Source organism: Lissotriton vulgaris, chromosome 1_1 (assembly GCF_964263255.1).
Source record: "Lissotriton vulgaris chromosome 1_1, aLisVul1.2, whole genome shotgun sequence".
NCBI lineage: Eukaryota > Metazoa > Chordata > Amphibia > Caudata > Salamandridae > Lissotriton > Lissotriton vulgaris.
In genome coordinates, this window is record NC_141685.1 from 1,525,396,080 (window position 1) to 1,525,409,879 (window position 13,800).

The 13,800-nt window shown below is 44.5% G+C and overlaps 1 protein-coding gene across 2 annotated transcripts in view; it reads right to left on the minus strand.

Moving 5' to 3' along the window:
• Positions 1-13,505, minus strand: part of NTS (neurotensin) — a 100,856-nt gene extending 87,351 nt beyond the window's left edge. Inside the window, exon 1 of one of the 2 annotated variants that reach the window (XM_086936827.1) lies at positions 13,334-13,505. In XM_086936827.1, coding sequence (XP_086792953.1) covers positions 13,334-13,505 — 172 coding nt within the window. The remainder of the gene's footprint in view (positions 1-13,333) is intronic. The other variant, XM_086936832.1, reaches the window with a different exon arrangement.
• Positions 13,506-13,800: the final 295 nt, after the last annotated feature.

Genomic DNA, 13,800 nt, shown 5'->3' on the forward strand with positions numbered 1-13,800 from the left:
CGGGACACCTTCAAAGGGCTTGCGCTGCTCTGTGAGCGAATAAACGTGGCACCATGAAGTAAAAGTGAATAAAAACTTACAGGGATCCCAGCTGGGACCCCTGGTAAGGGTGAAGTAAGCAGGCAAACGTGTATTAAAGTCGGTCCGTAGATCCGAGATGTAACCAGATTGGGAATGCTGGAGGAGAGGCATGAGACAGGATACACACGAGGGCGGTCCTGGTATGTTTGTGAGTGATGTTGCAGACAGAATTCTTCTACTCGATATACAATGCAAAAACCAGACGGTGCTGGCGCTAGGATATGGCGCGTAGTACGTGGACGGTCTCGGCGGCAGGTCCTCTCCTCTCTGTGTGATGACAGGGCTTGATACATATTTACATAAACTTTACGAATTGATGAACAGAATATCAAATGTATATGCAGCTTCTTTTTTTTACATCTCTTGAACCGACCACATTGCCATTGTGCTTTAAACTTATCACCACATTTAAAAGAGGCAGATTGTTGATTGCTCATGCCTTTTATGTGTAGCTATTGTTCTATTCTGGAACCTTTTCATATTGTGATGTATGCAGCTGCTTGGACTGCATTAAAAGAATAATGCATAATGTCAGCCTCTGTGTCTTTAATGAAATCCAGATTCTCTAGTCTTGTTAATAGGAGAATTGCAATTTTTGTCAAACTAGCTGAAGGGGCTAGGTTTTGTGCCACCCTCTTTACCAATGGTGCTACAATTCATACTGCAGGGAAATAGGACCTTCCCTGCTGGGAGTGCAACAGACTTCCCACACCAGTATTCATACTGCCATGTTCACTGCACACACCATTGTCTCTCTATAGTTCCTCCTTATTTTCATCACTCTTGCACCTCACACACATGCTCCCCATCCCCTCCTACCATCTTCCTCTCTCTCACATTCCTCTTCTCTCACCCTCTGCTTACAAATCACCTTCTTTTTCACTCTCAATCTCTGTCCATCCTGTGAACCCCGCCCTCACTCACTCTCCCTCCCACTTTCCTCTGGTTCACGACTCTCACATCTTATTCTTTCTTTTCCTCCCTCTTCCCCCACAATTTATTTTCACTCAAGTTCTAATATTATGATGAATGAAAACCATTCCATCACTAACACTCTCTTCTCTCCCATGCCCTCCTCTTATCCACTTCTCTCCCACACGATTTTACATCCTCCACTCACTAAACCCCCTCTCATCTCACATCGTCACTTACAGCAACCCACTTTACCTCAAAACCCTGCCCCTACTCAGCCTTCTCTTGCGCCCCATCTAGCTCTTTCCTCTTGTACACTTTGAACCCTCACCCAGCCCTCTCTCTTGCATATTCAGTAGATTCTCAAGCCAGTTTCTCACATGCACACTGACACTCTCGCCACTTATCACACAAAAACACATACGCTCACTTGCCAGTGATAGTTTCTTGCACTTTCTATTTACAGGGCAAGTGTAGAGGGTTCATTGTAAAATGTGCACTTGTGAAAATAAAGCCCTGATTCACAGTACAGTAACATTGATTAGAGAAGTTTGTGATGAAAACCCTATGCTGGGGTGGAGTGAGGGAGCAGGAGAGATCGTGAATTTTCTGAATGCTGTGGGGAAGAGCCTGTGTAGGTGAGCTGGCGAGGTGTGGAGGGACAGTAGGGATCATGTTTTCCATGAGTTGTAGAGAGAGTGGAGTGGTTGGGGAGCTGGGGGAGGTGTGGGGGGCAGTGGAATTCATGCACTGCCAATTTGATGTGGAGGCTGGGACGCAGTGTGATACAGGAGGAGACTGGGAGGAGTCCGGACGAAGTCGGGATATTATTTGTGTATCAAAGGGAGAAACTTGGATAGGGAAAGAGGGGTCGTAGGCTTTGGTATTGAAGCACTAAGGGCAGTGGTAATGAGACGAGTAACAGAAACTAGAGGGCAGACTGACAGCAGTATGGGCAATTACTTAGTGCAGAACAATGTACGTGTTCGGCAAGTTGTTCAGCTGAAAACTCAGTTTTGCTCTGGCTGATTGTACAAATGTAAGTGGTAAATAATGTCATATACAGATGAAAACAATTCAAATAACAATTAGGCCTGCAGGTACATAGAAAAATAAAATTGGTAGGTGACACAATAGAACCTAAAAAAACAGCTATCCCAGGTCAAAATTAATAAGACAATAAAGGGATAAGATGAATGTCGACGTTTCGGTCTCCTAAAGAATACTTTTCGAGACCATCCTCAGGACTGATGTCAATTACGTGCTGTATAGGACCAAATGTAATCTCAGTCAAAATGCTGCAAGTTTAAAGATGAAAACAAGGGGTTCAACCACGAAGTTGTGTTATCAAGAATACTGGAAATGCTCCTATTTATTTTAAGCCGCGCCACACATGGGTGTTGAAAGGTAGTGATCACGGTTTTCTTAAGCGATGACCAAATCGGAAAGTGCTTTAAATGAAGGTGAATTGGCCACCAAATGGTAATGAGGGTAGTCTAAACACCAAGCATTGATGAAGAAATAATCTTCAACCTTCATGCAGTTGATAACGAGGCTTAATCTAAATAGTCCACCAAGTCAGTATGGACAACCGTTAATGCCGCATCTAGTCGAAGCAAGTTTCTCTAATATCACAAGGTGGATCGAACTGCAAACGTCCGGCAGCAATGCAAAGGCAAAGGGCCATCAGCACTCCTTTTGTTAAAGTCTTCTCCTGACTGGGAGCTAGTTAGAGCCTAACAAATTGATGTCAGGAAGGAAAGACAAAGCTTCCCACTTCAGAAGTGCTTAAGAGAGAAACTGAGATTTGAGGACAGTTTTTTTTGTTTTTCTAACATTCGTATGTAAAAGATGCGCATGCACTGGAACAATGCCACAGGCATCTGGCTGTAAGAGTAACTGCACAACCAGCTACTCATATATCACTTACTAAAAAAGTATTTGTTAAGTATGGCTCTGATAGAGAGCCACTAGCATGATTGACTGAATTCTAAATCCAGCAGCTCACTGCTGTGACATGGCAATGACGGCTATCAGAATGTGTTCACCCACTGGTGCTACCTCATAAAGGAACCCAAGCCTGCTCTGGTAGGGCTGTCTGGCAGCATGGCGGTACAGAGACTTGTGGGTGTGAATTGCAAAACGTCAGGTATTTTTTTACATTTTAGAAATGGATTAGAGATTGTGTTATGCATGGCTCCCCCGATACTGCTCTCCCCCTGAATAGTAATTGACAGCAGGACCAGATGATTTTGGGGGAGACACATAACATAAAATTATATTTGGGGAAAAAGTGAAATAAGGGGACGTATTTCACCTTAGGGTTCTGAGTGACACCACAGACAAATGGAGATTCACTCTTCTTTTCTATTTGATGGTAGTCTGCCCTCCTTAATGAAAATCATCCCTGTATTTCACTGTTACCCATCTATGATTCTAAATATTACTTACTACCAAAAGGAACCATTTTTTATCAACCTCAGAATAATGGAAGATTGATGGACAAAGGAGTTCTAAATATATGTTTAGCAGTATGTATGCAATTCCTTGAGGCCAACAAATTATGCCTGACTCGATCTTTTATCCTCATTTTGATTTATGCCCAATACTTTGCATTGTGGACTACATGAGAGAATACGATCACCGAATGTTTACTCTTCGTGCCGCCGAGTGTGAACCAAATACTTATTTCCATTGTAAAACTACACATAAGTATAAAGTTGTCCTCTATTGCTAGATGGGTTACGACTCCTATGTTTTTAGCAGTTATGGAGTTAAAGAAATTTCAAGCTCATTCCCTTAGAGGTGCTATGGTCAGTAAATCTCTCTGGTCTGGAGGTAAGTTAGATGACATTCTCAAAACAGCTGACTGTTTGAATGCCAGCACCTTTGCATGTCACTATTGTAAACCTATCGAACATATGTCTGTTGTAGTTTTACAAAGCTACCAACATGCATAATGTAGCCTCCATTCTTGTAATGAAATTGCGATTTTCCTATTATCATGACTAAAGAATCTGAATTTCATTAAAGACACGGAGGCTGACATTATCCCTCCATTCCCACCCCTTTGTGGTCTTTGTATGTATTAATGTTCCTCATTACAGTTAATTAATGTTCTTTTTATTATCAATGTATCTTTACTTCTCAATTAGCGTGATAAGTTTTACACCTTTTTTTGCATTCAGGAGGTATTCATTTCTCTCTCTTTTCAGGTAACCCTCTTTAACTGCGAGTCGTCTGACCTTTGGACTTACCTTTCGTTCTTCCTTCTCCTTCATCTGGTTCTTCAGAAGATTGAAGTTTCAAGTTTCATAAACTCATTCTCCTCCACATTTAGAAGAGGGAAAGGAAACAAGGGAACCCTACTTTTGGAGCCTGGGTGTAAAGTATTAAGGAAAACAACGGCTCCTGTGGATAGATAAGAACTTATGGTGATAAGTTTAAAGCACAATGGCAATGTGGTCGGTTCAAGAGATGTCAAAAAAAGAAGCTGAGTATACACTTTGAGATTCTGTTCATCAATTCATAAAGTTTATGTAAATATGTATCAACAGTTAATGCAAAATAACCACAACATTTATATACAAACAAATATTCACACAGGTGATGGCGTGTCCCAAGTGAATGTTACAAAAAAGGAACCTAAACTACTAAGAAGAGACATAATACTGTGTAGAAAACACAAGGTTTCAAGTTCACATTTTAGTTTGGAGGAGAGGACTAAGTAATATATAAGCAATCAAAATACAGCAGTTGGAATGTATAAGCAAATGTTGTGCCAGACTGTCTCCTTTTATCTGTCGACGGTGTTTCGACCTGAAAAATGGTGTCAGGTCTCTTTAGGACTGGTCAATGCGGGACACCTTCAAAGGGCTTGCGCTGCTCTGTGAGCGAATAAACGTGGCACCATGAAGTAAAAGTGAATAAAAACTTACAGGGATCCCAGCTGGGACTCCTGGTAAGGGTGAAGTAAGCAGGCAAACGTGTATTAAAGTCGGTCCGTAGATCCGAGATGTAACCAGATTGGGAATGCTGGAGGAGAGGCACGAGACAGGATACACACGAGGGCGGTCCTGGTATGTTTGTGAGTGATGTTGCAGACAGAATTCTTCTACTCGATATACAATGCAAAAACCAGACGGTGCTGGCGCTAGGATATGGCGCGTAGTACGTGGACGGTCTCGGCGGCAGGTCCTCTCCTCTCTGTGTGATGACAGGGCTTGATACATATTTACATACACTTTACGAATTGATGAACAGAATATCAAAGTGTATATGCAGCTTCTTTTTTTTACATCTCTTGAACCGACCACATTGCCATTGTGCTTTAAACTTATCACCACATTTAAAAGAGGCAGATTGTTGATTGCTTATGCCTTTTATGTGTTGCTATTGTTCTATTCTGGAACCTTTTCATATTGTGATGTATGCAGCTGCTTGGACTACATTAAAAGAATAATGCATAATGTCAGCCTCTGTGTCTTTAATGAAATCCAGATTCTCTAGTCCTGTTAATAGGAGAATTGCAATTTTTGCCAAACTAGCTGAAGGGGCTAGGTTTTGTGCCACCCTCTTTACCAATGGTGCTACAATTCATACTGCAGGGAAATAGGACCTTCCCTGCTGGGAGTGCAACAGACTTCCCACACCACTATTCATACTGTCATGTTCACTGCACACACCATTGTCTCTCTATAGTTCCTCCTTATTTTCATCACTCTTGCATCTCACACACACGCTCCCCATCCCCTCCTACCATCTTCCTCTCTCTCACATTCCTCTTCTCTCACCCTCTGCTTACAAATCACCTTCTTTTTCACTCTCAATCTCTGTCCATCCTGTGAACCCCGCCCTCACTCACTCTCCCTCCCACTTTCCTCTGGTTCAAGACTGTCACATCTTATTCTTTCTTTTCCTCCCTCTTCCCCCACAATTTATTTTCACTCAAGTTCTAATATTATGATGAAAACCATTCCATCACTAACACTCTCTTCTCTCCCATGCCCTCCTCTTATTCACTTCTCTCCCACACGGTTTTACATCCTCCACTCACTAAACCCCCTCTCATCTCACATCCTCACTTACAGCAACCCACTTTACCTCAAAACCCTGCCCCTACTCAGCCTTCCCTTGCGCCCCATCTAGCTCTTGCCTCTTGTACACTTTGAACCCTCACCCACCCCTCTCTCTTGCATATTCAGTAGATTCTCAAGCCAGTTTCTCACATGCACACTGACACTCTCGCCACTTATCACACAGAGACACATACGCTCACTTGCCAGTGGAAGTTTCTTGCACTTTCTATTTACAGGGCAAGTGCAGAGGGTTCATTGTAAAATGTGCACTTGTGAAAATAAAGCCGTGATTCGCAATACAGTAACATTGATTAGAGAAGTTTGTGATGAAAACCCTATGCTGGGGTGGAGTGAGGGAGCAGGAGAGATCGTGAATTTTCTGAATGCTGTGGAGAGGAGCCTGTGTAGGTGAGCTGGCGAGGTGTGGAGGGACAGTAGGGATCATGTTTTCCATGAGTTGTAGAGAGAGTGGAGTGGATGGGGAGCTGGGGGAGGTGGGGGTGGTGTGGGGGCAGTGGAAATCATACACTGTCAATGTGATGCGGAGGCTGGGACGCAGTGTGATACAGGAGGAGACTCAGAGGAGTCCGGACGAAGTAGGGATATTCTTTGTGTATCAAAGGGAGATACTTGGATAGGGAAAGAGGCTTTGGTATTGAAGCACTAAGGGCAGTGGTAATGAGACGAGTAACATAAACTAGAGGGCAGACTGCATAAAGAGTGCACATGTACTATGCAAGTTTCACAGATATTTGCCTCAGCCAGTATGACAGCGGTATGGGCAATGACTTACTGCAGAACAATGTATGTGTTCGGCAAGTTGTTCAGCGGAAAACTCAGTTTTGCTCTGTCTGTTTGTACAAATGCGGTAGTAAAAATGCACGGCAGCAGCGCGTCGTGCAGGTAATCTGGCTGTCGGCAGTCTGTGCAGTTGGCAATAGACAGGCCGGTCGAAGCGGATGAGACGGCAGAGTTGTTCAGGGTGCATAGACTGCTGGCTAATTTCCTGGTAGTCTCTCGGACAGCATTAGGACCAATATTCCACAACTGTCTAGTACTGAATTGTTAAAAGGCTGTAATAAATGTCTGTTTGCTGAAAAAGATGATAGCCTATAGGCGGGTTTTGACCATTGGTAAGGGTGCGCAGGAGAGATGCTGTTAAATATTTCCAAATGTTGCTGCTCCACTAATTATTACTGCTCTGGATGCAGGAAGGAGCAGGGCATGGGATACATGTGTCTACATGTAAAAGGCTGCGAGGGGTGACCTTATCCCCCATCACCAGTAAAACCACCATGCTGGCCCCATTAGCAGATTTAGGAGCACACGGGAGCAGCCCATGGAGTAATAGGGGGTGCAGGGTGACCCAGTAGGGAACAAGAGCGTGGACTGCGAGGACTAGCTACTAGACATTTTGGAGTAAGCGGCACAAAGGCCCTTTGTGATGCTTGGCAAGCCAGGTGACTGACCAGTACAGAAAAGACATTCCACATCTGTTGGTTAGATCAAATGTTGGTACAACCTTGGAGTGCATAGAATCCAGCAGTGTCTGTGCATGGTTGCACCAGCACCAAGCAATGTATGTAATCCTATAATTTTGGCACTAGTAAACGTTATTCATGTAATCAGGCAAGGGTGCTACTTAATTGTCCAGGAACGATATAATCAGTGTGGTCTGGCACGGTGGCACCTTATTGTGTGTGTATCACTGCAATCTATGTAACTCTACTATGTCACTGCATAAAGTCACCAGCACCAGCCTAACTAAGCCAGCTGTGTTGGTGCATTTGTATACACTCTCCAATTAAATATATTTAATCCTGAACAGTAGGTCCACAACAATGCATTTTATGCAATCCTGCTCAACTGGCTATTTTCACAGAACCTTGTCAAGCGACTGAGAAGCCACAGTCCCTCTTGTCAGAGTATCACACCTCAGGGATGGAGGCCACTGACTATGGAGTACAAAACAAAATAAATGTAAATGTAAAAATGTAAATTGATACTTGTATAGCGCACTACTCACCCGCAAGAGTCTCAAGGCGCTTGTACGAATACCGCTGTGGAACCCATCCTGGCTTACCCTGTGTGGCGTCCACTCCTGGGCACCCCCAAGGTGGAGGGCAGGAATCCTTAGCGTTGTGGGGGCCATTGTGGAGATTAAGCAAGCTATTGCCCAGAGTTGCAGAGTGGGACTCCATGATTGGAATAGGCACTGAGGCGAGAATTATCAGGTCCGTGGAATTTTGCTTGAAATGGGCTGATCTTGTGCGAATGCTGACGCAGTAACAGGCATGTTGTGTGCTTCATGTGCATCAAGCTGCAGGAGTCAGGCACATGAATGTCTCACTATAGGGCCATCAGCACTCCTTTTGTTAAAGTCTTCTCCTGACTGGGAGCTAGTTAGAGCCTAACACATTGATGTCAGGAAGGAAAGACAAAGCTTCCCACTTCAGAAGTGCTTAAGAGAGAAACTGAGATTTGAGGACAGTTTTTTTTGTTTTTCTAACATTCGTATGTAAAAGATGTGCATGCACTGGAACAATGCTACAGGCATCTGGCTGTAAGAGTAACTGCACAACCAGCTACTCATATATCACTTACTAAAAAAGTATTTGTTACGTATGGCTCTGATAGAGAGACACTAGCATGATTGACTGAATTCTAAATCCAGCAGCTCACTGCTGTGACATGGCAATGATGGCTATCAGAATGTGTTCACCCACTGGTGCTACCTCATAAAGGAACCCAAGCCTGCTCTGGTAGGGCTGTCTGGCAGCATGGCGGCACAGAGAGTTGTGGGTGTGGATTGCAAGAGGTCAGGTATTTTTTTACATTTTGGAGATGGATGAAAGACTGTGTTATGTATGGTTCCCCTAATACTCCTCTGCCCCTGAATAGTAATTAACAGCAGGACCAGATGATTTTGGGGGAGACACATAACATAAAATTATATTTGGGGAAAAAGTGAAATAAGGAGACGTATTTCACCTTAGGGTTCTGAGGGACACCACAGACAAATGGAGATCCCCTCTTCTTTTCTATTTGATGGTAGTCTGACCTCCTTAATGAAAATCATCCCTGTAATTCACTGTTACTCGTCTATGATTCTAAACATTACTCACTACCAAAAGGAACCATTTTTTATCAACCTCAGAATAATGGAAGATTGATGGACAAAGGAGTTCTAAATATATGTTTTGCAGTAAGTATGCAATTCCTTGAGGCCAACTAATTAACATACTAAGCTATATTACAGGGATTGCCCTTTGTGACCTACTAGCGAATACAGGATGTTTGCAACAGAAACAGTAATACACTGGGACATCTACATAAAATACAAATCTGTGACCTGCCTGTTACACACTTTGCTTTGCAGCAGGCACACTAACACACTAAGCTATTTTATGACGAGTCAGAACAGTGACTATGCTGCATACAAATCTCTCCAACAACTCCATTGACCACTATAGTTAATTTACTGTTGTTACACAACACAGCCTGTTGGGTATACAAAGATCTTTGCAGCAGATGCATTAAACCCATATAGTGTTTTAAAATGCAGCTATTTGTGACAATTAAGTAAACCAAAACAGAATTACTGTCACATTTGTCCTGTTTACCAATTTCCTTGTGGCAGAGCTAAAAAAAATGTGTATGTTGACTGTGAGATTCTGCTCTTCGTGACAGCCCCTTGTGCCTCCACCACCCTCTGGATGCCCCTCATGCACCCCTGTTTGTGGATCCCGAAGTACACTTTCTCCACTTCCAGCAGTAATGATGCCAGCCTGGAATGTCGCTATCCTTACAGGATTGCGCGTGCAAAGGGGTGCGGCACCCCTAGGTTTCTGACAACCTCTTCCTTGCTGTGAAAATTCGAAAGGGACACTTAATGTCCTCGAAATGCCTAAGCTGTACCTTTGCTAGTAAGCAACGTGCTCTTGTCTGGCCAGGCAACTAATGTTATGAGGATGTGTTTGTAAGGCTTCAGTACAAGAACAACACCAAAATGCAGCACCTGTGATGAGATGAGACTGGTGTGCAAACAGTGTGCTGAGGTGTGGGTCACTTTGCTTGTTAAATATGCAAAATATGCAAAACATGTTCAAAACATGGCACGTGTTTGAGGGCAGTGTTTGGTCTCTTAATTGAAGGAGCAAATGTGTGAGATTCATTCTTTCCAGCGCGCATATGTGTGAAGAAAAAATATAATTCCTTGGTACCACAGTAGCTTGAAAATGTAAATACTTGTTCCAACACCACAGAAATGAAATTTAGAACCTGGCAGATGACGAAAGTGTCAATTTTTATTTTATTTTACTATTAAACGTGTGCTGACCTAGCTTCCATGCCAAGCTTTTTAAAATAGCGCCTAATACCCGGGGGGGGGGGGGGGGGGCTCTGTCTATGTGTTTCGAGGTCTGGCAGAATAGAAAATCCGTTGCAACGGATCACACGGTTTACTCAAGTGTGGAGTCAGGAGAGTGCCATAGATTCATAGACCACAACTTTGTCGCTAGACTGTTTAGTCGTGTGACTATCCTTCAATTGCCCAGTTAGAGTTTAAGCTCCCCAGGGCTTGGTCCAACCTTGCCCAATGAATGCATTTAGGTTAGTCGAATTATAAGCCATCCAAACCTACTGGTGAGACAGCTCAGTGGGCTAAAGTACCTGCCTAGAAACTAGCGGTCCATGACTCAGAACACTGACCTTGTTAAACTTTGAAACCAGTAGAAATAACACTTAAAGGGACATTGAAAGTGTTTGTACTCAGTATTGGAAACTGCAACAAAGGCATCAACACCTGCTGACAATGCAGCTCGGTCGGCTAAGTGCATGCGTAGAAACCTACAAAACCCACCTGTGAAACCTGGCGGGACTCAATCGACCTTTTATCCTCCTGGATTGATGAAAGGACTATCTTTAGGATGGATAATTATTACACCTCTGACTCGATGCTTAGAAAGCATTCAACTTGTGGTAGGAGCTACAAAAATATTCCTTATCATTACACCCAAGCCCATGAATCCAGGTGTACCATGCAGAATGGGGACATTTTGCAGCTTAGCTCACACACACGCGGTAATGAAAGGGTGTAGAATGAGCTTATGTAACATACCACACAAAGGACACTGAACATTAAAACAGCATGCCCACTGTAAGCACGCTGCAAGGATAGTATGCACAAGGTCCTTGTTCTGCTTTCATGCCACTGTCCGATTGGCTTTTCCCTCTCTGATTTTTGTCTTCACTGTCCGGTGCCTGATCCTACCACTGCTGGTTTAGAAATACTTAGACTGTAGTGTCTACAAACAAATATATTAAAAACAAAATGCCAAGATGTAAATAGATGATCGATGGATTGCAATGGCTAGGACCCTAGTCCTAAAATTAGATTCCAAAAGGAACAAAAAATGAATAGGCAAATCATTTATTTTAAGGAACCAACGCTAAGAAGCCTAAAGCTCACCCTGAATCTTAAAAATAAATCTAATGTTAGCATTAAATCTAAGCTTAACCATAACCGTAAGAATATCTCTAATCTTGGCCCTGACACATAACTTAGGGGCTGATTACGTCCGCCCGCCATCGCACCTCCTAAAGGGACCGCCCGCAATAGTTGAGGCAGTCCCACCAATTCAATTATGATGCGCCCGCCAGTGTGGCGTGCGCACCCTGTCTATTTTACATTGCGGCCGGCGGGGTTGGTAGCAGCACCTTCCGCAATGTAAAATACACATGTTGTGCTTTTACATGCACAATGTGACAGGCACCGTGCGGTGCCTGCCACATCTTACATGTAAAAGCAGGGAGGTACAATAGGTACCCACCATGTGCACCCCACACCCTGGGGACCCGCAGCGGGCCACCAAGAGCAGGAACCGCCAGCCTTTCCATGGAGGCAATGCAGCCATGGAAAGGCTCCTCTGAGCCTGCATCATAATATGGATGGCGGTGTCTTCCAGACACCGCCACCATATTAAACCCGCTTTTTCCGCCAGTCGACGCGTCGACCGGCGGAAAAGCGGCAGACGGTCTTTACGTCCGCCACGGTGCCTTTCCTATTCCCACCACCATCCTAATTTGGCAGTGCGAATAATCAGGATGATGGCGGGAAATCCGCGATCGCCATCGTAATCGGCCCCTTAAATCTGACCCTAAAGCTAACCCTAGACCTGGCCCTAAGATCGGCAATAACTAGATGTGCAGAAGTTACACCTAACAGTAACTGTCTGCCTGACACTAGCCATTAACCTAAAGCAAGCTCTACTGCAATCCCTAGCCTTGACCCTACATTTAGTTTAGTCTTCTAGCCCTAAAAGCAACTTTATACCCTGTCCACAACACAGTCCCCAAGCCCTGAACCTAAACCCCAGACTATTGCTAACTTGTAACTTGACCGTTAACTGGATCGTTATAAAGCAAAGGCAAGTTTTTTCAGCATAGCGTACTTTAAAATGTAAGAATTTCAAGCTGGGTTTGTCGGAAGTTGTGTTTTAGCTGTCTATGCGTAATTTACTCAGGCTGGGCGTCCTTCTGGGTATTTCTCGGTAAAAGGGTAACTGGTTCGGCATGCGGTTATTTCACTATTTGTGCATTGTGAATGAGAGATCACTTAGCGCATGGATCAACAAAGACACTTTTACTTGCAATAGAGGAGTTGGAATAAAAGTGGTATTGTGTCTAACCACCTGGTGGGATCCTGTGGAAATCGCTCTATCGCACTGAACTCAATATCTCCTTTCAGCAACAAAAAAAACAACAACAAAAAAGATCTGTGCTTAGAGGCCAGCCAGTTCACTTGTTGAGCTATATGAGAAAAGTGAATTCACTCGCTACAAAATGGTCACATCTTCCAATATGCTCTATTTCAACAAGATGAAAGGAAGCGAATTTCAGTGGCTTTTGGGAAGAGGAGCATTTTCCAATACACACGACGAGCACGAAGCACCACGCAACCTAAACTGAGCAGTGGAGGTAACCAGCAGCATTGACAGTGTAAAACCTACACAGATATAGAAAAGATATGACAAGCCACCCGGGCAGGAAGACATAAGTAGAACTCGGTACTTTTATAGATGGTTTATTGCAGCTGCGCGTCTCCTTCAAACTAAATATAATTAGTTTGGCAAATTCGCGGCATCTTAAACAGAAGCACCCCGCGCTTCTTCAGAAGCCCCACCGACGTCCCCTTGTCAGTGGAGACCCACTGGTGACGCACCACCCAGCCTCTGACGGACGAGCGCACGGCACCCCAGTACCTGCACACGTGCCGCAGGAGGTCAGCGCCAGGAGCGCCAGGCACGCGAGGGGGATCCGCAGAGACGCCATGGCCGGACTCTTAGAGGCTGAGGTCCATGAAGGAGTGAACAGGGCTGTGAGCTGACTGCTGCTGCTGCGCTGGCCTCCACCCCGCATGCACGCCTGGACCATAAAGGGGGCTCCCTCTCTTTCCTTTACTATATAAGCGGCCGAGTGACGTCATGGGACGGGTGCGTGCCACTTCTGAATGAATAGCCCGCCCCGCCTACGCCTCGTTCCACCCGGGAGCCGGGCGCGCCTAGTGCGTGAGTGAGTGACGCCCGTCTCCGAGAGATGCGTTCGTCTACGGGCTTTTGCGTGGGGGGGCTTGTGTGCGTGTGAGACGCCTCACACGTAGCAGGTGCATCTGGACATCGACATCTTTCAAGTAGGACACCTGTCCTGTATTCTTGCTTAAACGGGCAGC